This window comes from Carassius carassius, chromosome 42, assembly GCF_963082965.1.
Source record: "Carassius carassius chromosome 42, fCarCar2.1, whole genome shotgun sequence".
Classification (NCBI taxonomy): domain Eukaryota; kingdom Metazoa; phylum Chordata; class Actinopteri; order Cypriniformes; family Cyprinidae; genus Carassius; species Carassius carassius.
Genome location: NC_081796.1, coordinates 25,136,523 through 25,163,486, shown reverse-complemented (window position 1 = coordinate 25,163,486; position 26,964 = coordinate 25,136,523). Strand labels below are relative to the sequence as shown.

Here is a 26,964-nt window from a genome sequence, read left to right as displayed (position 1 = left end):
TGAATAGTTACTAAAAACTGGATGAAGAAAATCTTCCTGCGGCCTTATACCTATACGCCTCACACTTCCTGCATGCACTCCTGGTTCTCGTTGCAGTGTTTCCATAGCAACTGTGAAATGTGGGAAACCCTCTGTCCTTCAGAGAGGAGTGAGTGAGGGGGAGCTGCTAATCAAGTGATTGAAAACAGTGATCGAGCATCAGCATATAGTGCTTTCGCTCTTGGAAATCATCTGCATTGATGCTGCTTGCCGACTGACTGTATGCGTTACTGTATTTTTCCATTGTCTCGTTTCCTGTGTACACTACTGTCTGACAGATAGATGCATTTGGCTGCGTTCACATTAGTGTAAAATGGCATCTGTGTGATGTTTTATACAATCAGGGATGTCTGTAGTGACTGTGTACTATTTATTTGAGCGTTCTCTAAAGCTCTGTAGGTGAAGGTCACAGTCTTTGTGCTGACTTGTTATATTTGATATACGGGATAGTAATCGCCAGTTGTTGTTAATCAGATTCAAGTGCCGAGCATCTGTGAGCATTGAAAGTCTGCATCAGTAGCGAGGCCTCTGTTTCCAAGACAACCATGGGCTGGAAATAGCCCGCTCTCTCTCTCTCTTTCTAACATGCATGTATTTATTGTCTCTGAAGACATGCCAGTGTTTTTTCCCCCCTACTTTTCCCTGCTGTCTGACTCTCCTCTCCGCTCCCCTCATTGGCTTTCTCCTCCCCTTTGCTTTCCAGAGCTCACCTCTCTGCTCCCCTCCTCTCTTCTGCTCCTCTCCCCTCCATCTCGGTTGGATATATAGTGGTTCAGTTGCCATAGAAACCTGCAGAAACTATGGTGATGATCTTACAGCATTGCCTCAGCAGCACCAAGTGGCTGAGCGCAACTGCATGCAATGATTTAAGCAAATGAATACAGTAAATTGGCCAAGCCAAACTGAAATGTTTGTTTTTAGTAGGATTATTTTTTAGTTGTCAATCTTTGGCTATTAATATTCTAACTATTTGTAATATATAATAAACACACACACACAAATATATATATAAAGAGAGAGAGAGATTATTATTATTGTTTTATGCAAATATAACATATTTAAAATTTTTATAGATAAATGTCCTTAGATCCAACACAACATACATACATATATATATAGTATTATAGTTTTCTGCAATTTTAACATCTAATGATAAATGTGCTTATGTTATTAAAAAGTAATGTAAAAATACCCTAAATTAGCCTAAATATAATACAAATTTTAAGGATGAATATCTTTGAATGCAATGAATAAACATAAACATTTGAAACAAGTTTTATATACATACATACATACATATATATATATATATATATATATATGTGTGTGTGTGTGTGTGTGTGTGTGTGTGTGTGTGTGTGTGTGTGTGTGTGTGTGTGTGTGTGTGTGTGTGTGTGTGTGTTTGAGACTAAATATGACCTGGACTTTGTGAGATTCAACAACATTTGTCAAAATACATATCCTAATCAATACTAGTTGAAAAAATCCTCATTTTCAAATCATTCACATTTTAATACAAATTGTCTTTTAATAAACAGCCAACGGATCCATGACATTGTGGAAAATATTAGTTTGTGGGCTTTAGACATCTAACTGTAAATTGTGAAGATTAGTGGATTGAAAGAGCAGAAAATGGTTGAAATATCTTCTTGATGTGTTTGGGTGTGTGAAATCGCTGATGCTGCATTTGTCATAAAATCAGTTTATTTTCTATTCTAACACTACAAATGCAGATACAAGTTACACATACAATGCAGTTTGGGGTGCAAATATTCTAGCAAAATGAAAGCATGAGTCATTTCAGACCGCATTAAGGTATGCATTCAGTTTATATAATGTACTTAGATCAGCAAGAACTGGGTAATCGATCACCAGTTTGATCCTAAAATCATTTATGAGCAGGATATACTGTATGTCGACTACATGTTGAAAGGAAGGATCTGTGTTTTGAGTTCCTTTTAAAGCCATTGTTTTTGAACATGCATAATTGTCCATATTGCACACCGTCACCGGTTGCTATAGTATTGATAAAAATACTTCTGACTGGTGTTTAATGCAGTCAACCGAGCGTTTATTCAAAGCCTTCAAAAGCTACAAAATCAGAGCGCGAGTTTAAGACCGTGTGAGCCGGCATCAGTAATTTCATTCACATGGAGAGCCTGGCAAACACACATGACTTTAAAACATACGTTTATAGTGGACCATACACAGTCGATGTCATTTCCCATCTGCTTCATCTCTGCTGTTAACGATGCTTTCATTCATCCTAGTCCTTCTTCTCTATCAGCGCAGCTGCGTTCAGAAGACAGAGAATGCATTTGTGACAAGAGATGCTGTTTATATTACTCATAAAACAATAATGATATACATCATGGGATGATCTATTGCACTCAATTTATACTGATGGTTAGACTATAATGAGAAGTTTTTTTTATTACCGTAATGAGAATTTGAGGGATAAATAACTCAAATTTCCTTCAATGTAAAAATACCCCCCAAATAGGCACAATATAACACATAAAAATCCCTTGAATATCTTAAATTGGGCTAAATCTAACATATTGTAACATTTCTAGGGCTAAATGTCCTTAAATGCTATGAAAAACTCATTTTTTAAGAATAAATGTTATCACAGGCTTGTAAAAATGCCCTAAAAAAGGCTAAATATAACACGTATTTTAATATTTTTAGAAATAATTGTTCTTAAATGCCATGAAAATAAGTAAAAATGCCCCAAAATAGGCTAAAATATAATATATTAAAAAATTTTAGAGATAAATGTCCTTAAATACCATGAAAGTAATGTAAAAATACATTAAATTGGGCTAAATATAATACTTATTTAAATATTTTAGGGATAAATATTCTGAAATGTCATGAAAACAATGTAAAAATGCCTAAAAATATGCTTTAAAAAATTATTTATATATATATATAAAATCCTGATTAATCATTTGACAGCACTAAATTTATATCATTATATAAATCATTATCATTAATGGCCTTCTTTAGTTTGGGTAAACTATTATTATAAACAGATTAACTGAACTGTGATATTGCATTAGATATGAAGAAAAGTAATATGTAAATTGTTTAGATCAGTGGATTGAATGAGCAGAAAATTGTGCATAATATCTACTTCATGTGTTCTGCGTACAGAATTCAAATGCAGCACTATGATAATGTGCTGTTTGAAATGCCAGCCAGTGGCATTACTAAAAAGAGAAATGTGAAATTAAGTCTGACATTCCTGCTTTAATTATCTTCCTGTAACATGTTGCACAATTGGAAACCCATAAAGCATCTAGTTTTCCTGCATGTAAAGCTTGTGTGTTGTCAGTGTGACACATATACATTAAACCACCATAAATGTACTCACCCTTCTCCAGCAATAAAAGCTGATTTAAGAGATGTTTGGTTGCATATCTGTGTTTGTTCATGTTTTTTGTCTGTGCCAAGTAACTTTCCAGCTGGAAGGTGTCTGGTGACACGTTCTAATGATGATATACATGCTTTCTTGGTTATAGTGTTTAACTGGTGACACAAGCGTGTCAGAAAACATGACACAGCAGTTGAATAGAGGAAACACTGACTACACGCGCCCTCTAGTGAATTACTGAAGTACTGCGTTTAAAACATTGAACTCTTGATGCCACACAGGTTGTTCGGCATGATGGGATTTTTTATTGAACTATATGGGTTTCATCCTGAGCTAATAATATTTTCTTGCACCTAACCCCACCCATAAACCTTATAGGCTTTTATTAATGAATTGTTTAGTGTTTATTAAGCCGTTTCAATGTAACAAAGTTTTAATTAAATGTTACTGGAGCATGTTTTACAAAACAAAAACAAAAAAGCTATTTCATGCATCTATTTCAAAATTTCACATTTTATGTAATGCATTACTTGCCGTTTCTTCGTAATTATTTGTGAAATGTACTAGCAATTTCTCCTTTAAAAAGTTATTTTCAGTGTACATTACCTTTGATTTCCAGTTTGCACTCCACCTCATCTTCTCCGAGCTCATTCACAGCCTTGCAGGAGTACTTTCCACTATCGAAGGTGCTGGGTTTGCGGATGTTTAGAGTCAAAACTCCCTGGTTATTCTGCATCAGGAACTTTGGATTGTCACCGATGATCATCTTGTTTTTCATCCAGATGATCTTCGGCTGCACAGACACACAAAGAAGTCAAGCTGTAATATTCAACTGCTCTGTTCAGAGGTGAAATTTGATGTTTATTAATTAACTATATACATCTCCTGATATTGATTTTGTTTCATGATAAGAATGAGTGAATATATATATATATATGTTTGATTTTTCCTGCAGTGGATTGTGGAAATGTTAAGGATGCTGAATGATGGTGAGTATTAGTTTTGAGATTTTGGGCTTTTTGGCTTTTTATAACATGTTGTATCAAACTACTGGACAGAAAGCATCCAAAATACACTTGTGTTTATTACACTTTATCTATTTGCATCTTTAGATTTCGATTATAATACAAAAATGTAATGGCAGATGTCTCAAAATGTGTTTTTTCTTCTTCTCCACTTCTCCTTGCAGCACTTACATCCACAGACTTTGGGGTTTTATTGCTGAAGGGCTTGTTTCTACTGTATATCTGATTTTACATCACCTTTTATTCCTAAAAACATGGTGTAAATGTTTTGTTTCTTTCTGTCTGTTGAATTTTCTGATAAAAAATAAATAAATTACAAATATTCAAAATCCCTTCTTTTGAAATCCTTTTACTTTAATATGTCAACAAAATGCAACAATAATTTTCTAACCTGAAAATGCATGTAAATGACTGCATATTTTACTAGACAATGCCTCACATCTATACATAATCAAATATAACATTTCAGAAAACTTGTAATACAAAACAATTGCCTTTATGTACTGTGATTAATCATCAGAGGAAATATGGTGATAATTTCTTTTACCTTATTCACCTGTAGTGTTTTGCCTAAAACTATAACATACTAAGCATAGTCCTCGTGTTCAGAAGAGTATGTTGTCTTGTACCTTTGGCAAGCCTCTGACCGCGCAGCTGATGGCCGTGCTGTAGCCGATAGTCACAGATCGATCCACGAGGGGTGCGGTGAACTTCGGAGCACAGGTCATATCCTTCTCCTTGAAGGGAGACTGTTTACTCGCCAAACCTGAGAGTGTGACATTGAGAAATCAACATCACAATCCACAGACATTTGATACCTGTGTGCTACAGTTATATCTACCAAACACGGTCCTGACAATGTAACATGTTATAATTAAAGGGCTGCATGATTAATGAGATGATCGAATTACAGAGGCTGGGATTTAAATAAATAAATATATAAGCTGCATGTGCAGAGTGTTTGACTTTGGGTTGCTTATAATGTGCATTTGGGAAAGCAACATGTCATTTTCTGTTTAAATAAAAGCATGAAGGTTTAATGTTGGGAAATTAAGAAATTAAGACATTAAGTCATAGATGTTACTATTGTAATTTTATAGTTGTAATTTTATATATATATATATAATACTTTTTTTCAAATACTAGGATAGAATTTGTTTTTATTTTGTAATTTTCTTAGTAATTTTCTGTTTTTTTAAAGCAATTTATTAGTAATTTAAATAGTATTAGATATTATTATATTATAGACATATTCAGTTATAAAGTGTGAAGCCCTACAAACAAAACAAAATACTTAATTTTATTTTTTATTTTAGAGTAAAGGTGAGTTTTTTAGTCATTTTATGTTTTTATTCAGTAATAAAATAATAATAATTATACAATATATTAATATATTATTTGTATTATATATTAATTATTATTATTATTATTATTATTATTATTATTATTAAACCACATGTATAATCCCAAAATTGCGTTCAATTTTTTAATAAGAAAAATCTAAATGAGGTTTTTCCATTGATTTGTGCACGTCTAACTAGTTAGCTTGTCAACAAAAGTTTGTTGACAAGCTAATTTTTTTTTGCAGTGCAATCAAATATCTAAGCTTAATTTTTGACATGTTTCCGACATGTATGCTGTTGACCACACTGACCATTCTTGGCAATGACGGCGGTGTTCTTGCTCATGCAGGGATCTTCGCTGAGACCACAGAGGTTCTCGCTGTAGACGCGGAACATGTACTCGTTTCCGATGATGAGGTCAGAGACGGTGCAGTTAGTGCGACGATTGTGCTCATACACCGTGAACCACTCCTGTGAGGAAGTGACGGAGAAAGGGAGTCATTCACACAAAAATAACAGTTCACCCTCATGTTGTTCCAAACACCCTACGGTAAATGGATGGATGCGGTTGAGCTCAAAACATGATGATAAATCACCAAAACAGTAGGCTATTTGATGGCTAAATCATACTGAAGTCAGAGAAAGATATGAGGGTGAGTTAATGATGACAGACTGGTGTTTTGGTGGATAAATGGAGATCAGATCTCTCACCTTGGTTTTCTTGTCCGCTTTCTGGATCGTGTAGCCGGTGATCTCACAGTTGCCGTCATCTTTAGGTGGTTTCCACTCCAATGCTGCGTTGAAACCCCAGACGTCAGTCACATGCACTTGAGTCGGAGGGCCGGGTTTATCTGGGAAGAGAGTCGGAGTGTCAGATGAACTTGGGGTCAGCATGTGAGCGATACGATCAGAGGGAGATTTCAGGGCTGTCAACTTAAGTTTCCCAAAACTGGGATCCATGAGGGAGGAAGGTTTGGGAATTGATGAAAGCAAATTAATCTAAATAGTTTTAAGATGCAGGGAGCTTCACTGAGAGCACAGACAAATAAATAAATAATGATCAAATCCAAAATATAATTAAAAATTTATATTTAAGCAAATAAATGAAATAAATTGATAAAAAAAATTCATTTAAAAAGTATTTATATTTACATACAAATTAAATAAATCTAATAAATCAGATATAATAAAAAAAAATATTATTTAATTTTAAATAATTGTAAAATTAAATCATTCAAAATAACTAAAAAGATTATAAATATTTTGTTTACCTGCATGTCATGTGATCATATTCCCACATCAGACCACTATGTTTTCAAGGTAATTAAATATTGAACATCAAAGTAGTTTGACTGACAAAAAAGATTAGAAATTGTTACTTCTGTACTTAACTGAGTTTTATAAAATTATTGTAAATATTGTGTATTATTTGTTAACATTAAATTGCATTGCATATCACTATTATTTCAGCCACAATGCTTTCTATATATATTAATCGACCACTATTTTTAAACTCTATGTCATCTTACCTACAATCCGGATGTCTATGTTAGCGCAGTCCTCCATGTTTTCAATTTTCAAGCTAAGTGTGTATTTTCCAGAGTGCTCTCTCTCAGCAGAACGAATGAAGAGGATGGAGTCGACGTTTGAGTTCCTGACGCCCACTTTCTTTTCATCCACCGGCTGGCCGTCCTTCAGCCATGTGACAACAGGACGCGGTTTGCCCTGAAACAACACAAGCGCTTGTTAAATGATGTGCTTCATCATAGATGTGCTTCATGTTTTTATCATAAACACCTGGAAGGGGATGACAAGGTTGATTTTCTCTCCGACTTTCTTGATGTACTTGGTTCTGAGTTCACGAGGCAGACGGATCTTAGGATGCTCTGAAACGAGAGGAGAGCATCACTGTGAAGGAACAGGTTTGCTAGAAACAAACCTTATTTTCCATGAATCTTGTTTTATTCTTACCCATAATCTCTCTGACGGTGACGGGCTGTCCGAGCGATGCAGGAGGGCTGCGGCCCGCCATATTCACTGCAACCACACGGAAATTCATCTTCTCTCCAGTGGGAAGGTTTCTCACCACATAACTCTGCCGCTCAACCAGATCCGTGTTAGCAGGATGCCACTCTGTTTCTGACATGCAGGAATATAAAAAGGACTAATAATAATAATAATTAAATCCAATATAAATAAATAAATAAACAATTAATATTTACATACTTAACATAATAAATACATTAATAACAATGAAACAAAAAATGACAAATTGATTTTTCTTAAATCAACTTTTTTATAAAATAAAAAAAGCATTCAGAATAAAACACTAACTAAAAAAAAAGCTTACACATTTTATTTAAAAAAAATAAACAAGTAATTAAATAATTAGATAAATAAATAAACAATTAATAGTTTCATACTTACAATAATAAATACATTAACAACAATTAAATAAAAAATGACAAATTAAAACATTATTTTAAATGAAAAGCATTCCAAATAAAACACTTACTAAAAAAAAGATTAGACATTTTATTTTTTAAAAATAAACAAGTAATTAAATAAATAGATAAATAAATAAACAATTAATATTTACATACAATAATAAATACATTAATAACAATTAAATAAAAAATGACAAATTAAAAAAACATTTTTAAATAAAAGCATTCAAAATAAAACAACAACAAAAAACAAAAAAAATATTAGATTTATAATATTTAAATTTATATTTATACATTTATATGTTATAAATGTATAAATAGATAAATAAATAAATAATATTTACATATAATATTAAATACATTATAAATAATTAAATAAAAATGACAAAGTAAAAAATTATTTTAAATGAAAACATTCCAAGTAAAACACTAACTAAAAAAAATATAAGATATTTTATTCGTTAAAATAAATAAATAATTAAATAGATAGATAAATAAATAAATTAACAATTAATATTTACATACAATAATAAACAAATTAATAACAATTAAATAAAAAATGACAAATGAAAACTAATTTTATATAAAAAACATTCAAAATAAATCTTTAAAAAGATTAGATTATTTATTTGTTATAAATGAATACATAGATAAATAAATAAATAAATAATATTTACATATAATATTATATACATAAAAAATAATTAAATAAGAAAATGACAAATTAAAAAATACTTTTAGATGACAAACATTCAAAATAAACACTGACTAAAAAATATTAAATATATTAGTTAAAATAAATAAATGTATTATAAATTAAATAACAAGGATTAGGGCATGTGACTGAGCTTTTTGACATACTGAATATTCACCCCTACAGTTGTAATGCTTTATCTTATAGAAAATTAAGCCATATTGTCCTCATCGTGAGATTACATTATTGAGATTCAGTATGAAACATTAGTAAAGTAAGTTATATTTTTTTATTAGTTTAAAATATATTGTTATATCGTTGCATTTAAATAATATTTATTGCTAAATTAAATGTTCATTTAAATAAACCAATGAATACAATTTTCTTATTTTACTTTAAACATTTTAGAGCAAAAAACATAAATATCAATACATATATGAAATAAAATCAAAACTGTGTAATTTTAGAAACATTGACATATTTAGATTTTTAAGATAAAGATTTAGTCATTTTTTTTGCATTTGTGTCACTTCACTAGTACTCAATAGTACCAATTAAAAGTAACAAATGTTGTCTTGGACACTAAATGAAACAAAATAAGTTATTTTTCATAAATTGTATGACCCAGCCCTATTATTTATCCACATATAGCCTGAGAGAATTCTTGGAGAAACATTGCCCAAGTGCACAATGGTGAAGTGAGTTTAGATCCGCCATGCTTTAGTCCAGCAAATGACTCACCTCCTTCCTTACAGAATTCAATGATGTATCCATCCAGCCCTCCAGCTCCGATTCTCACAGGAGCCAACCACTTCAGTGAACACGTAGTGTCCGTTACGTCATCAACGGTCAGCTTTGTGGGCTCGCTGGTGGGGGCTGAGAGAGAGAAATCAATAGTTAAAGCAAGAGATGCCAAAAGTTCATAACAAAGCAATAGCGAAACCTTCTCACCAATTGGCATGAATGGTTTAGAGCTGAGGCTGGGAGCAGAAATTCCGATTCCATTGACCGCAAAAACTCTGATCTCATACAGAATGCCTTCAATCATGCGCTTGGCCTCATATGTCGTGTTCTCATAGACGTCAAAGTTAAGTTTTGTCCATCTAGAGGATCCTTTCTTCTTCCTCTCCATCAGATAGCCTAGAAAACAGAAGCGGATCAGATTGAGATGACGCTGAGACTTCTGAGTGTGGGTAGAGCTGGGTTACCTGTAACAAGTGTGTGTTACCTTTCAAAGGTGCTCCTCCGTCAAACTTCGGGGGCTCCCAGATGACAGTGGCACAGTCTTCTCCTACTCCAATACACTTGACATTCTCAGGAGGATCAGGAACATCTGCAACACACAGCAGTGACTTCAGACGGCATGGGTTCGAATCCCAAGAAATGCATGCGCTGATAAAATGTTTACCTTGAATGCAATGTAAGTCACTTTGGATAAATGCATTTGGCCAGTGCATGAATGTAAATCTAAATGTGCATTTAGATCCTAAAGGTGCTTTCACACCAACAGGGATTCACTCATTAGAGATCGCTATGGTGTTTGTGGCTAGTAGAACTATTTTGTTGGTATTACTTTGGAAATTGAAATTTGGTTTAGTTTGTTGCAGTCATAATCCCAGTGCCATCTGGAGGAATAAGGAGTCAGTGCTGGAAACACACCTACGATTTTGATGAATAGGTTGGCCTTGTCCTCTCCTGCGGGGTTGGTGACAGTGATGGTGTAGTTGGCCTCATCTTCTCGCTCTGCTCCTTCAATGACCAAACTGCTGAGGTCTTTTCTGTTATCCACTCGCACACGTCCCTCTGCGTCTGTCAGCGGCTGTGATACACAGGCACAGTGGTTTTATTTATTCATTTAGCAATAACATTACAAACAGAGCATATTTAACTAATACTGCATATTTTTGTTATATGGTTTTCAGCCAATAAATGTCTGACCAATACCCGTAACATTAAAAAAGTCAAAAAAATAAAATAAAAATAATTTCACATAATAACACTACCACATCAACACAGAAAAAAAGTTAATTTAATTTAATTTAATTTAATTTAATTTAATTTAATTTAATTTAATTTAATTTAATTTAATTTAATTTAATTTAATTTAATTTAATTTAATTTAATTTAATTTAATTTAATTTAATTTAATTTAATTTGCATTAACATGCATTTAGTTTCTTTATGTTATATTTGTGTATTTTACATTTTTCCATTTAAAACCTTGGCTATAATCATGTTATAACATTTGATTTTAACTGCAGTCATACCTGTGTAAAAATAAAACAAAATAAATTAAAAGCAGTTTTTATACTTTTAAGCCTGATGTAATTTAAAGCATGTAGAGAGTGTTATTATAGTATTTTTCTTTGTATTTATTTTTATTTTTATTTATTTTTGTTAATTTATCCCAAAACAAATAATCAATATAGTTTAAATATCAAACATTATCAATGTAAAACACTTAAATAATATATATATATACATACATATTATTAATTACATTAAAGTTTTAAATCACATGAAACCTAAGTATTTGTACATACTATTACAGGTTTCTTAATATTTAGAAATATTATTATGTTTTTTTTTTGTTTTTTTTTCTATGTGGTTTTGTCGTTTCTATTAGTTTGTTCTTGTTCGTTTGTTCTTAATAAGTTTAAATTATTTAGTTAGTTTTAGTTTTTTTCTTTCTCCAGTCAATAATTTTTTTATGTTATACACCTCAGTTAGCTGCCAGTACATTTCCAATTTTATTCTGTTTCAGGTGTTTCGTTTAATATGTACAATTGATTTCTGCTTAATTTCAATTAATAAAACATTGTAAGAGTTTTATTTATATGATAAAAACCATATCATATCAATGCATCCCTATTTGGAGCACGTGCATGACCCAATAAGGCACTCTAAATATGTAAACTGAAGCTGCATAATTAAAATGTTTATGAATTATTTAAATGATCACTTTTGACTAATTGTCATCATTTTGCATGTGTACCTTGTCTCCCTTCATCCAGCAAACGGTGGGAGCGGGTTCTCCTGTGATCTCCACATCCAGACGCAGCTTGTTACCAGCAACAACAATGATGGTGTTCTGAGAAACCAAGTTCCCGAGCACATCCAAATGGATCTTAGGAGGATCTTAAAGGAGCAAAACAAAGTAAGCAGATACAAGTAAGTGTGTTTAGAGAGTCAAAGACAGCAACTTTGAGCCAGCTGCATGAAGCTAGCATCTATGTTTAGACTGTGCTTTAAGAAATAGTCCGGGCTTCTAGCAGTAAACCAAAGGTTAATCGTATTTTTCAGACTTATACTAATAAATTAAAAACTCTGGCTGAGGGATTGATCTTTGTCCTACCTTGTCTGGGAACATAGTCGATCTTGATTTCTGAAAGATAAAGAATAACCTGATTATGTGCAGTCATGACAAATCAACAAATCTGAGATAGTTTTGCTCACTATAGAGTCGATATCTTACCCAGGAAGTTGAGTTTAGCAGACAGTGAGAGTGCATAACCGTCTGGGACAAACGTGTAATCTCCTGCATCCTCTGGCTTGACGTCATCAATGGTTAAACGATGAAACCTGGAGTCACACACACACACACACACACACGTATTTCAAACCTATACATCCGAGCCAAGGGAACACGTGTGCATGTGTCTGAATGCTGACCTGCCGATATGGGAAATATTGATACGTTTACTGGGTTGAACTTCCTTGCCATCCTTAAACCATTTCCCTGTGACTTTCTCGTCAGACACCTCACACTTGAACATAGCTTGCTCTGCCGACTTGACTGTAAGATCTGCGATACTTTGCAACACCTCCAGTTCCTTCTCTGGAGTTTGACAAAGAGAAGAAAAGGATTATTAAAGATTTTCAACTTATTCTGCAAAACCACTAGTTAAACGTCTGGTGAGGGTTGAACGTATGTAGAGATCAGGTTTTACCTTCAACGATGAGCTCTCCCTTTGACTGGCCTCCGTTGGTGTAAACAAAGTACATCCCACTGTCCTCTGTGGTCGCCTCTTGAATAATAAGACAGTGGCGTTTCCCGTCCTTTTTAAAACGATACTTCGAACTTTTGTCATCTCGTGTCAACTCCCGATCCTCAAACATCCTATGCATTCATGGTCAAAAATTTGGGATAAATAGGAATATATGTGACCCTGGACTATAAAGCCAGTCTTAAGCTGCACAGAGATATATTTGTAGCAATATATATATATTAAAAAATTCATTGTATGGGTCAAAATTATAAATTTTTCTTTTATGCCAAAAATTATTAGGATATTAAGTAAAGATCATGTCCCATGAAGATATTTTGTAAATTCCCTACTGTTAATATATCGAAACTTCATTTTTTATTTGTAATATACAAACTTCATCTTGACAACTTTAAAGGCAATTTTCTCAGTTTTTTTTAAATCTGAATTTCGATTGACACTTAAGACTGGTTTTGTGGTCCAGGGTCAAATATTTTATGTTTTAGAAAGATGTCTCTTCTTTTCACCAAGGCTGCATTTATGTGCTCAAAAACATAAAATAATATGAAATATTATTACAATTTAAAATAACTGTTTTCTATTTGAATATAATGTAAAATGTCATTTATTCCTGTTATCATAGCTGTATTTTTTTCAGTTGTGCTACCAAATATTATATATGTACAATTGTGTTATGTGTATGTATTTTGTGTCTAACGAAAGCATTGGTGATATCTTGATGCAAGATGTAGTTTGTTTACCAAATGACGTGTGCTCCTTCCTCAGACACTTCGATCTCAAACTCCACTCTTTCTCCAACCACGACCTGGTAATCATCCAGCAGTTTAGTGATGGTGACCGGTGGTTCTGTAATGCAATTAGATAAAGTGATTTGAAACATTGTATTAGATAAAGACAGTGTGACATTGTATACGCTGGACTATAATAGTGCCGTCAGAATGCTAGAGGAACTGAGAGTTTTACACTTGACTTTCACATTAGTTTAAAAACTGCAGAGTGATTCTTAGAGAGAAAATGTAATGCTAATTAAATTCCACTTCACGATGATCAGCTGTTTGATCAAAAGATGATGGCATAATTAAGACAATGTTTTTGATGAATGGAATAGTTCATTGTTTAAAAAAATTACAACTACGATGGTGAGATATGTGTTAATAAATGTTATACGACATATGATAGATATATGACAAATGTATATGTATGTATATATATATATGAAATGCTACTGAAAATTTACTGGATTTTTGTCGATGATTTTGCAAATAAGTGGCATCAGCTATTCACTGGTTATATTTCACACACTGAATGAAAAGCTCTTCTGGTTCATCTCTTTCCCAAGCAGATGAATTTACACACACCTTTAACAAAGACTTCCGTGAAGCATTTATCAGTCCCGACCACGCATTCATACGCAGCATCATCTGCAAGACTGCATTTGTTTATCGTGAGGGTTCGAATGTTTCCATTGGACTCCATGATGTATCTGCCCCAGAAGAGACATATGTGACATCTCCTTACAATATTAAACATGACAGAAACTGACAGAGAAGGCTTCTCTGACGTCTGTTGGCCTTTGTATGTTTGAAAAATATTGTTATCTTTGCCATTTTGTTTGGTGCATGACATAACTCATTTTAGATGCAAAATATAAACAATATGGATCGTCTTGAATAATTCTAGTATGTTTTATCTCATGAATGTGTCTTTGAAACTGGATGTGTGTATGAGTATTTTCTGGCTTCTCACTTGGCAGAAGGTTTGATCTCTTGGCCGTTCTTGAGCCATTTGATCTCAGCATTAGGGTCGACCAACTCCACAGACAGGACAATCTTCTTTTCCTTGTTAACGGAGTACGCCGACTCCAGTCGTCTCAGGAACGCTGCAGAAACATCCCACACACAAACACGCAGTCACAAACAGAAGATCAGAGGCTTGAGTTTTCCCAGATCTCTCTTTCTCGTACCCTCGCTGGTTTTGGGCTCCACGGCCTTCATCTTCTTGAGTCGTTTCAACATGCCACGCAGGTCAGTGATGCCGTACTGAAAGGCGATCTTCTCGTACTCGCTGGGATGAGCGCTCTTCAGAAGCTCCCAGACGTCGTTCTCCACCTCAGGCTCTGGCTTCTTTTTCCTGTGAAAGTGAGTGATGTGATAAACAAGAGTAAGTGGTTAGAGGAGACACAGTGTGGTTTTAATGGATAGAGAGGACACTTACTTTTTAACAGCTTTGAGAAGAGCGCTGAAGTCCAGTTCACCCTCGTCCTCTCCAGCATCACTGTAGTAGAGCACAATAAATTTCATAAAACACTATCTATCTATCTATCTAAAGTATGTATGCATGCATGTACTGTATGTACAGTATGTGTGTGTGTATTTAGATTAACAGTTAACTGATTCATGTTTTTTTAAAGGTTGGTTCAGGCCTAAATATGTGATTGCATACTTATGAGAAATATACTAGTCAATATAATACACAGACTTACGCTCTTTTGAAGGCAGACAAAATATCAGCTTGGCTCTCTTGTTCAGCAGCTACAGACAAGGATGAAAGATAAATATAGAACAGTCATTTACAGATTTATACTGAGACGGTGTTATTTTCGTTGTGTCTGATTGTGTGTGAAAGACACACTAACCCTCCACCGTGATCTCAAAGGTGCAGCTGTCACATTTGTCTTTAGCAGACACTTCACACCTGTATCCACCTGAGTCTCCTGGGACCACCTTGACGATCTTCATCTCGTACGTGTAGATCTGAGAAGGAACGAGTCAAAGCAACAAGCCACATTTAAGGATGACGTGTAATAAAGTACAAGTCACAAATTCAAGTTGATCAACTAAGTGCAAAGAGAATCTATATTCTATTTTGTAGAAAAAAGCTATTTAAAGATTTTACAAGATTTCTGATGATAAAATAAATACCTTCAACATTACAGTTTTGACAAATGCTCTACTAAAATAGAAGATCCATGTTATGGAAGCCAATATATAAAAAATAAAAAGTTTTTTTTTTACAATTTTTTAACTGCCACTTTTTATCTCACGTTTTATTCTCACAAGTCTGACTTTATATCTCACAATTCTATTTTCTCACAATTCTGACTTTTTTCTTAAATTTCTGAGAACAAATTAAATCAAAGTTGCAAGATATAAACTCAGAATTCTGAAGTTTTTACTCTTAATTCTAAGTTCACATCAAGCAATTCTGCATTTTATTTCCACTAAAGAATAAAAAAAGGTAACTGTGACTTTTATCTCACAATTCTGACAATTGCAAGTTTATGTCACTCTTCACATTTTTTCAGATTTTTTAAATCTTGCAATTCTGATTAAAAAAAAGTTTAAATTGTGAGATAAAAATTATATTTCATTTATTTATTTATTTTTATCACATGGTGAAACCAGGCTTCCAAACAAAACACCATACAGACATCAAACCTGGATATGGATGAATTTAGAATTTAGTTATGCTGAATATTCTTTACATTTGATATTGATATTAAATATGACAACACAGTCCCCTCTCACCTTAGTATTTCTGTCATAGGTCTCTTTTATTTGGATGTGTTTTCCCGCTTTGCTGCCGAGGTCCATCCACTTCCCCTTCAACCACTTCATGGTGGGTTTACGTGTGAGGTTGGTGGAGTCCACCTTAACCACAAATGTTACATCTTTTCCTGTGTTAAAAACACACACATCTTACTTTTAATGCCGGATGTTTTTTTTATGGCAAATATTTGGAGTTTTAATAATGTGTTTTGTCTGTGTCTTTATACCTGTGGTGGCTACCACACTTTGTGGCTTCTCTAAAAAGAGTCCTGTAAGCTCGGTTCGTTCTGCAAGCATGAAACAGGTATGTAATATATAAATACAAAAATACACACACACATGCAGACAGACTTGGATATTCACATATTGGGATCCTGTAAATAACAACTTGTGTCAACAAAATGCACGCTCTGTTTCCATTTTAAATATTCCTTGCGAATATTTAAAACATATATTAATTCAAGCATAAAACAGTAATAAAGTGGGTTGTTTTCTTATATTAACAACGAATGGCATTAATGATATCACAGAAATAACTGAATTCTGGGTGAGCTTCATGCACAAGGAAGGAGACTGTTCTTTCCTCTTCTCACCCTTTTGCAGTCATTCATTGTAAAATTGTATTGATTTCCATAATAGGGCAGGCTGAATATATTTACATACACATCCAAATAGGAATTATTGAATTATATCACAGAGTCCTTTCATGCACACCAACTTAGAACTCTAGAATTCAACTTAGAATTCTAAGTGACTCATTTATATAGTTAGTATGTGGTTTAAATAAAGCAAGGACGTTGCTTAAGAATTGTCATATCAGATTCATTACCATGCTCTTCTGGAGCATCTGCAGATGAAAGAACAAAGAAACCTACAGTATTCGTAACGTAATTCGTAAAGGTCTTGTAATTTGCAAACAGTCAACGCAAGCTAATGGCGTCACTTACCCTCTGTCTTCACCTCTGTGGGAAGAAATGAGAAAAAGTGACATTAGATAAGAGATGTCGAAACTTTATGTTTGAAGTACTTTGTATTTCAACATACTTTCTGATGTTCATTCATGTTTTCGTGCTATAACTAAGAGTAAAGAGGAAGCTCAGTTCAAATGAGCTCTGTGCTGCCGTCAGTTACAGCAACGCAATGTTTTAGTGTCAAAAACACATTTATTGTTTGAATTCCGTAATTAAACTAAGGTAATTTATAATATTGTTTCTTTACAACCGCATTTTGCTATTTCAGTCCAGTGTTACTATGTGGCATTGTGACGTAACTCATGAATATCAATAAGGTCACACACACTGAGGTTCACATATCTAAGTGATATTTCCATGATACATCGGATCTATAGTTGAAATTTAATTTAATTAGAAATTAAAACATTTCAACTATTTTGGTCGTAGTACATTTATTGGCATAAATACATCAATGCAAGCTCAATTTATCTATTACAGTCAAGGCTAATAATAAAAGCCTTTTTTTGTACTAATACAATTTTTATTAGTACTGCATGATATATCGAAATAAAATCAGTATTATTATGGCTTAAAGTTCACAATTGTGCAAAATATTGGATTAAATTGGTGGTAGGAGTTTATATTTATCTCTGAGGGGAACTGACTGTCTTCAAAAAAGTTTAAGATGAATTCTTTTTATTTTGCCTTATAATTTGTAATGCATATTAAATTATAAGCGTGCTTATAAGCGTGCATCTTTTTTTATGCCGGTAACCAGTGAAATCACTGCTGTCCCATAAGCGCCACTTGCTGTCATAGAGTGAAACTGTGTCCCATTCAGTCCCTCGGCTGTTTCTGTTTTGTGCAGATGTTTTATGCTGCATAATTTCACAAAGCTGAAACCAGACCATTCTATTTGTGCTTCAGATTTAGAAATTATACAATCTAATTGAAATTTTAAAAGAAATTGCTCATGCTACATGTATGAACGATCTTCGTTTGGATCGAGATTAAAATGCAATGATTGCCCCTAATTTTAAATTGCTACAGATTTGGCTTATTATACACTGAACAAAATTATGAACACAGCAGTTTTGTTTTTGCCCCCATTTTTCATGAGCTGAACTCAAAGGTATAAGACTTTTTCTATGTACACAAAAGGCCTATTTCTCTTAAATATTGTTGACAAATCTGTCTAAATCTGTGTAAGTGAGCACTTCTCCTTTGCCGAGATAGTCCTCACAGGTGTGGCATATTAAGATGCTGATTAGACAGCATGATTGTTGCACAGATGTGTCTTATGCTGGCCACAATAAAAGGCCACTCTAAAATGTGCAGTTTTACTGTATTGGGGGGTCCGGGGGGGTCCGAAAACCGGTCAGTTTCTGGTGTGACCACCATTTGCCTCAGTGCAAATGAACATGGATTTGCGCATCTTCTCAGTTACCAACGGCTCTGTGTAGTAACAGCTGCTCTATGTGAAATCACGCACCTGTTGGAATTTACCGCTGATTAGAGAACAGGCTTTACTGACGAGATGCGCATTAATTATCGGCCGATTTTTATCGTGCACCCCTACTTTCTTCCACTAACGCAAATTTGAACAAACTTTCAAACTTGATGTTCCCAAAATGTTATCTGTACATCGTTCATGGGATATTTTAGTAACATTTTTTAAATGTCACTACTCGTTTCAGAATGTTCGGAGAACATTCAAAAGTAACATTCCCGTAATGTTTGCAAAATGATCAAATGGAATGTTTCTTTGACGTTCGCATAACCAAGACAAAATGTTTCTAAAACATTTTAAAAACTGGACAGATGGCTGTTCAGTATTTTAGATATTTCTGTTATGATGCAATGGCCTGACAGAAGTCAGATTAGATAAAAAAGTATGTATATTTCTGCAATACATTCATTTAATAATGTTCAAACTGTGAACCTGGCTGACCATAAATGTTTCAGTGAATCATGACTGATGACATCAGCTTAGTTATATGTAACTATTCTGAAATCAACTGCCCCGATGATAAATATATTCCAGAGCTCTGAGTAGTAAGCGGATCCTTAGTAGGAATCCTCAGGCACTCGACCAGACAGATCCTCTACAATCCTATAAATATGACACCAGAAAAATATAGGTGTCATAAACTGACCTCACAGTTTTAGACTTTCTTCTGTATATTTCTACACACATGTATTGTGTGCATATAAGATCCTTGACTGAGTTCTCTTTTCTGAATTGAAAAATATAGATGTAAATTATATTAAACATGATGCTGTAGTTTGTTATGTGGACACGGGTTAGAATCTGCAGGTATAGGGCCATTTTAATGCACCAAAAATGTATTTTCAAGTAAAACTTGAATAATAAATGTTTAACTTCACTGTTTACATCTTGTTTGCTGTAATTAAACTGAATAACTGAATATGTGTGTGTGTGTGTGTGTGTGTGTGTGTGTGTGTGTGTGTGTGTGTGTGTGTGTGTGTGTGTGTGTGTGTGTGTGTGTGTGTGTGTGTATCATAAATAATAATCATAATCATAAACTCACATCATTTCAATACATTTATCAGAAAATAAGACTACTTGTACATATCTACTCAAGTAGATATATCTTGATGCAAGCATCTTTACAACTTTTTAACTGGAAAACAAGCCACAATTACTACTGAGCAAGATTTGTGTTCCCTTAATGTTATTGCTTAAAATGCTTTACTTAAAACTCTACAGAAACACTGCTATGTGTTGCTTAGTTTCAGCATCTGTGTTAATTTCTTGTTTTGGAGATCTTTTAGTTGGAGTTGTTGATGCAACTTTATCAAGATGTTTCCATAATGAGAAACTCTCTCTGATCATGTGGTCTGAAATAGCAGCATGCCTCGTATCCTCCTCGTTCTTAGGAGGGCAAGTTGTTTCCATGGAGCTTGTTTAAAAGGCCACGGTTACATCGTAACCTCTCTTATGTCACGCCAGGAATCTAACCGTTGACCACACCGATATCAGATAGCAAACATCTTACAGACAGGCTTTTATGGTCAGTCAAATAACTGTCAAAAAGGACTGACCTCAAAGTATAAGGACTGTAACCGCAGATATGCTGCGATTTATTTTAGAGAGGATGTGGCACATGCAATGTTTTTGTGTTTGCACTTCAGATTAATTTTAAGTATACTAGGTGACTCATTACAGTTTAATTATGTTTTTCAGTGTCTTTTAAAAATCAAGTAGGATCAGGAAAGCTCTGCTTTAGTTTGTTGTTACTCTTTTTGCATGAAGTATGAACTTTTAACGTTGTCTTCACCAGTAAGAAGTAAGCACAGGATCACATTTCAAACCACACATATAACTTAACTTGGCATTTAAAAATGGCAAGATAATAAACATTTTTTATAAAGTTTTATTTCAACCCTTAAAGCAGCTGTAAAAAGAACTGCCTTAAAACTCTTCGATGACTTTCAATATACATTGATTAACCCTCTTTAAATGTAATTTAATTTATGTTATTTGCTTTTATATATTTCAGCATTTATTATTTATAAGTAATTATTTTGTTGTATTTATTTATTTGTTGGATTTGTTCCAAGTTTTGTGACATTAAAAGAAAACTCAACATTTTAATCATTAAAGCAGCTTGAAAAAATTATTGACTCTGCATTACTTGCAAAATATATTGATTAACCCCTCATCCCCCAAATTTTAACTTATTAATTAATGCATTTATTTCTGCATTTATTTTTCTCTTTCAAAGTATTAATGTTTTTGTTTATTTTGTTATTTGAAAAGATTTAATCAAGGTTAAAACATATTTTAGATAGTGACGAGCGATTTATTCATTTAGGAATTTGGAATTTTCATTTGATGACTAATTATAAAATAGAACATTTCCTAAATATGTTTAAAGGATCACTTAAGTGGACTACGGGGAATTTGGCTATTGAAAATAAAACTATTTAATGAGAAATGAACAAAGAAATGGCTTGGATTCATTCATTTTGCCGAACAAGATTGAGTAAAATTATCTGTTTTTCAAATCCTGCTCCAAATGTTATTAGTAATGTGCATGTTGCAATTCCAATTTAAGCCGCATGAATTTCACAATTCATCTACTATAATTTGTAATTGTATATGATCAGTTTGTCATCATTCTTTCATGTACTCTACTCATTTTGTATCACCATTTGATCTAATTGCCACTCCATATAAAAGTTAATAACTCCTGGCTGACAGCAGTAACACAGAAAAGTTTTATGTCTAGGGTTTATGGTTTATATTTGGTGTATAAACACCTCACTAGTAAGAAACTAGATTTCATGATTCACCTAAGACGAATGTGTGTGTGTGTGTGTGTGTGTGTGTTTCAGAGGGATAGAGGCGATACTCAACACAGTGTACTACAGTACATGCTGGATTTAGCACATTAGGACGGTAAGCTCCCTGTCTTAGCACAATTCCACACACACACACACACACACACACACACACACAAGTACTGTATACAACCAGCGGCTCCTGACAGAGCTGCTAAACATCCATCTATCACTCAGGCTATTCAGATGTTATGCAGATTATGTTAAGAAAGCGCCTGGTCACACTTTACCAAATCGTTGAATCTGGGTGGCAGATAATGCAGCACATAATTAAACTAGTGCCGAGGTTGTTGTCTATTTGTGCAGGTAAATGACTGATGCTGCATAGTGGCTGGGACACAGTCTGTCAGCACTTGATCCCGGGTCACTCCAGGGTAATGCAACTAGCTTCTAATTAAGCAATTTATGGCAAAATTTGGACTGACTAGGCATGCTCTTTCCTTTTAAAAGTTTGTATTCCTATAAATTTTGCTATCATTACTATTACATAGTTGCATTGTTTTATTTGCACGTTCCCTGTGTTGTCTGTCACATAAATAGACATAAATAGAGGTGGTTCTTTAAATTATAGACTCTTGACCTGTAAGGCGGATTATTGTGAGCAATAAAATATTCTGGCAGCTGCAGGGTCATAATAAATAATTGGATTGATATCTCAGCGATAGGTTGTTGGCCAATGCAGACTGTTCTCAAGTTTTAAGCATGCACTGCATGCATGTTTTTTTTTTTTGCATTTTGCATTTTGCAATTTGCAATTTGCATTTTGTGTTTTGTATTTTGTTTGTTTTTAATTGAGAAACCCAGAGCACTATTGCCAGAGACCACATTAAAAATCTTGAATTGTTTCATTTGACCCTAAAATGATTTTGTTAATTTTTTTGTAAATTGAGTTTATTAATAATGTCAGATATATGTATATATATCATTTTGTAAGCAGAAGAGACCTTTTTATTTATTTATTTTTATTTTTTTCAAATCTATCCAACTCCAGACTTGGCTGTGTAACAGTTTAACATTTTCTTTTACTGATGGCATTATATAAACGTTGTATAAATATTAATGTCATGAGCAAAAGTGTCCAATGACAGGAGATGAGATCTCAGTATGTTTGGTCCATTTAAAATAAATTAGCTTTAAATAAGGTCATAATGACCTCATGTGTAAAACATTTTTAAAACCTTATTCAACTTTTTTATTTAATTAGAAAAACTTAACCAAGTGCAGCTTTATATTGAAACCTGAGTTTCACCTAACTTTGCATTTTGATGGTGGCAAACACTATTAGATCAGCTCTCCAGAGTGTTCTTTCACACTAGTAAAGTCTCTATAACTGAAGAGGTGATTATTAGCGTATGATGGTATTTTTAGAGCCCGTCTCTCCCCTGGGCTTCTGTGGCATTACCATATCGGACAACAGCATCTGGAAGAACCCTTATAAGAGCACGAAGGTGTGTAAATCAACGCTCCTGACAGGCTGCTGATCGGATTTACTGCCGTTCATTCAAAAGGTGGGGCGAGGTAGCAGAGGTTAAACTGAGAAATGAACCCGTCCGAGGGATTGATATGCCATGGGAAGAGATGACGTGGTTTTCTATTGCCATTTTGTAATATCTCTCTGAACAGCTGAGTTTTTTTTTTGCCATGTTTTTAGATTCAGTCCACGATGAGTTGTCCTATAAACTGTGATTTGCAGAACGGATGGCGCGGTGAAAATAGAAATGGCAGAGGTCATCATAAGATATTTATATCTTACTGTGGAGTGGTGAAGACAAGAACAGGCCAGTGATTCTAGATGAACCTTGGTCAAAATCTGTTAAGGTTTTGTGGCATATGAAATATGTTCTGTCATGTGGCCGCAAGCATGGATTTATTAAAGGTCTCGAGGGTCACGCTTTTCTTAGCATCTGAACTGTTAATTGGATCATGACAGGGACTTATACACTCAAGAGCACAGATAAAATGTGTCTCAATGTGGTTTAAGGTTTCAGATTCTGCTCATCTTAAATTAGGTGTTGCCTTTTCTAATATCTGAAAATCATTTGATAAATCTGTAGGGTTTAAGACTCATGCACAAACAAATCATATTTATCAGTCATACATCAATCATTTCTGTAATATAAACTGAATGTGTTTTAAACAAATGGTTTAGTTTTTATATTTATCATCAGTAAATCCAATCTAGTTGTTTTGATCTCATGCATTTTAACTAAGTAAGTATAACTAAAGCTCACAATTATGAGTTTTTTTTCTCAATCCTGAGTTTATATATTAACATTCTGGGTTTTCTTCTCGTAATTCTGATTTTATATCTCACAATTCTGACTTTTTTCCTCAGACTTGTGAGTAAAATGTCACAAACACCTTTTTATTATTTATTTTTATTATTATTTTATTATTCATAGTTTTAAATCTTGTGACAGAAATATGTTTCCACAGAAATATCACTCGTCATGAACTGAATAAATTCTATTGTTTTCACAATGAACTGATTCTGATTATTTAAATATAATTTAAATGAAGTGAAAATATGATTATTGCAATAAACTCTTGTAAGGGAAAAAAAGTGAATGAAGTACGCCATGTTTTTGAGTGCAGAAATTTGACCTGTTTCTTACTAATATGCATCACATTAAATGTATTCGTTATGTTAAAAATGTTTAATCCAAAGTTTTATATCTATTGTTGAATCATAATAGTAATATTGGCATGATAAAAAAGGCTTAACATTGCCACAAAATAAAATGTACAAAATTTTAATAATAAGTAAAGATATATATTAAAATAAATTTATTTAAAAGAATAAATAAAAAAGGTAAAATTAAACAAATTTAATTAATAAAATCATCCATCTATATCTGCTTATAAAAAAACTATTGTAAAATAATAAGTATTAATATATTATTACAATCATATTAAAATTAATAAAATTAAATAATGAAATAATAAACTAAATACAGACACACACACACATACTGTATATATATATATATATATATATATGTATATATAATTTATGTTTATATATGAATATTTATGTATGTGTGTAAATATTATTTATAAATAAAATATAATTTTAAAATGTTTTCCAAATATTATTTTAGATATGTAAAATGTTTTGAAATATTTATTAAAAAGAAATGTTTTTTTCTTTAAATCTTTTTACATTTATTTGAAAAATATTAAATATAAACATAAATTATATTTATCTATCACGCAGATGAAAGTTCTGATACCATGCAGATTAATAAAACACGTCAGATCATTAATATTGCGATATAGTGATGAGAAACCGTACAGTTTAAGTCTCATGCAGGTTTTGTTCACGTCATTCATTATTTCAGAGCAGAGCCGTCATCAGCGTGTGTTCACACAGGAGAAGTGGGTGTGTTTCAACTCCGCTCAGGAAGGTTTTAATTTGACCATCTGTGCAACTTTATCTTTCTGCGCTGACACATATCTCTTTCTCTTCACACTGACCCTTCCTCATTCATGAGCCACCTCTCCTTCTTCTCCTCCTCCTCAGTTTTCATCCTCTTGCATTGCTTCTTCTATTAATCCTAATGTTAATTTGAGGTGTGTGCAAAATATTTAGAGACCTCAGGAAGCTTCCAAACTAAAGAAAGTGCATGGAAATATCGTGAAAAAAAAAAAAAATATATATATATATATATATATATATATATATATATATATATGTATATATTAGAAGCAATATAAAGCAGGAAGAACAGCACATTATATGACAAATAACAATATATCTGTCATATAAAAAACAAAAACAAAAAAAGTAAGTTATAAATGAGCAAATCTCAGTTTTGTTAAAAAAAAATAATCACTGATTGGTTATTCTCATAATATTAATAAACAATAACAGCTGATAAATAAACAATACCACAATATGCAGATCTAATAATGCAAAACTATCAAAGAAGTCATTGAATCTTTTTGATTAATGTCTAGTCTTGTCATGTTTTGTAAGGTCTTTCTGGCACTACTAAGAACACTCGTTTCTACTAAATAAACAGAAGAAGTAGCATAAATACTACAAAGGCGATAAGAAGCTGATTAAGGCTAAAGGAAAGAGAGAGATGTACCTTCTGTGGGCTCAGGCATGGCTGTGGCTGTCGATGTGTTGCTTGTCTTCCTTCAACTGACAGCTTCTGTCACTTTTTTTTGCCTTTTATTTCACAGTCCCTCTGTTATTCAAAGCATTCAGGGAACTCAAATTACCCACCAAGCAAGGAGAGAGCTGGAAGGAGGGAGACAAACCAGGGGGAGAGAAACCCCTCCTGGATTCTCCGAGTCTAACAACAAAGTTTGGAGGGATGGAGAGCGAGCCGGACACGAGTGTTTGCTGACAGACGTGTTAAGGTGTTGTTATTTTACAGAGAGTTTTACACCAGCTTAACAGAATGCCACCATACCGCAATTTCAACACCCTTTCTCACAAGCACATCACTGCTTTTCTCTGTTTGTGTTCATCTGTCCTTTTGTTATTTTTGTGCTTTTATGTGTTTATTTTGTCAGGTGATTACACGAGCATTTGCACACACACACACATTCATGTGTATATTAATATTTACAAAATAAGAGTAACATAATATACTGTATAATATAATATATAGAGGACACGTGAATGTTGGCTTGTTGGATGCAGGTACTTAGTTTAGATCCTAATGAACTGATCTTTAATTACTGAGTTGGCTTTTGCTGCTTCATTCCTCTATAAGCCTTTGAGAGTTTGATACTCCACTCATATTGCCAGGCTCATGCTGATTTTATTAATAGAGTCTCATCCCATATCTGCTGTGTGTTTCAGGGATCTGTGTTCGTCGACTCCTGACTGCAGAACGAGTGAAGAGAGACAATCTGAAGTATGACATCAGTCTCGTTCTGTTCTCTTGTACACACCATGTGGATCTGAGTGACAATCCTATTGAGTTGCAATGTTTGACCTATGGTTGTTTCATTTATTTCAGTTACATGCATGACTTGGAGTACATCAACATGCAATTATTAAATGTCAATGCTTATTTGTTCTTCATTTTATAATTGTTATTTATTCTTTTTTTTCTTTTTTTATTAAAGGCTGACTGTGTTTATATTCGAAGTGTTTTGTGATTTTTACATTTCATTCTATGGGACAATGTTTTAAAATGTC

At 33.2% G+C, this 26,964-nt stretch overlaps 2 protein-coding genes across 3 annotated transcripts in view; one reads left to right on the top strand and one right to left on the bottom strand.

The window, feature by feature from the left end:
* Positions 1-26,964, top strand: part of LOC132124356 (leucine-rich repeat-containing protein 4B-like) — an 87,727-nt gene that overhangs the window by 10,988 nt on the left and 49,775 nt on the right. The gene's annotated exons all lie outside the window — the stretch shown is intronic.
* LOC132124354 (myosin-binding protein C, fast-type-like) lies at positions 1,726-25,931 on the bottom strand. 2 transcript variants are annotated; one of them, XM_059535361.1, is made up of 29 exons: positions 25,898-25,931; positions 17,430-17,444; positions 17,312-17,353; positions 16,710-16,769; positions 16,462-16,610; positions 15,570-15,687; positions 15,417-15,465; positions 15,149-15,208; positions 14,898-15,064; positions 14,681-14,813; positions 14,293-14,417; positions 13,675-13,780; positions 12,878-13,047; positions 12,600-12,765; positions 12,403-12,509; positions 12,283-12,312; positions 11,923-12,065; positions 10,587-10,746; positions 10,156-10,260; positions 9,879-10,067; positions 9,669-9,803; positions 7,758-7,925; positions 7,584-7,672; positions 7,316-7,511; positions 6,498-6,637; positions 6,098-6,257; positions 5,073-5,209; positions 4,025-4,211; positions 1,726-2,331 (listed from the first exon to the last, which is right to left on the bottom strand). In XM_059535361.1, exons 1-29 carry the CDS (start codon positions 25,914-25,916, stop codon positions 2,306-2,308), a joined length of 3,351 nt encoding a protein of 1,116 aa, XP_059391344.1. In that variant the 5' UTR covers positions 25,917-25,931; the 3' UTR covers positions 1,726-2,305. The 2 variants fall into 2 exon arrangements, with proteins under 2 accessions (XP_059391344.1, XP_059391345.1); XM_059535362.1 differs by lacking the exon at positions 17,312-17,353.

Excerpts from the sequence above, each read along its gene's own strand:
- LOC132124354 (XM_059535361.1), bottom strand. Across the intron at positions 16,611-16,709 it reads AAGTGTGGTAGCCACCACAG|GAAAAGATGTAACATTTGTG; the intron begins GTATAAAGACAC and ends TTTTTAACACAG. Across the intron at positions 9,804-9,878 it reads TAAACCATTCATGCCAATTG|CCCCCACCAGCGAGCCCACA; the intron begins GTGAGAAGGTTT and ends TCTCTCTCTCAG.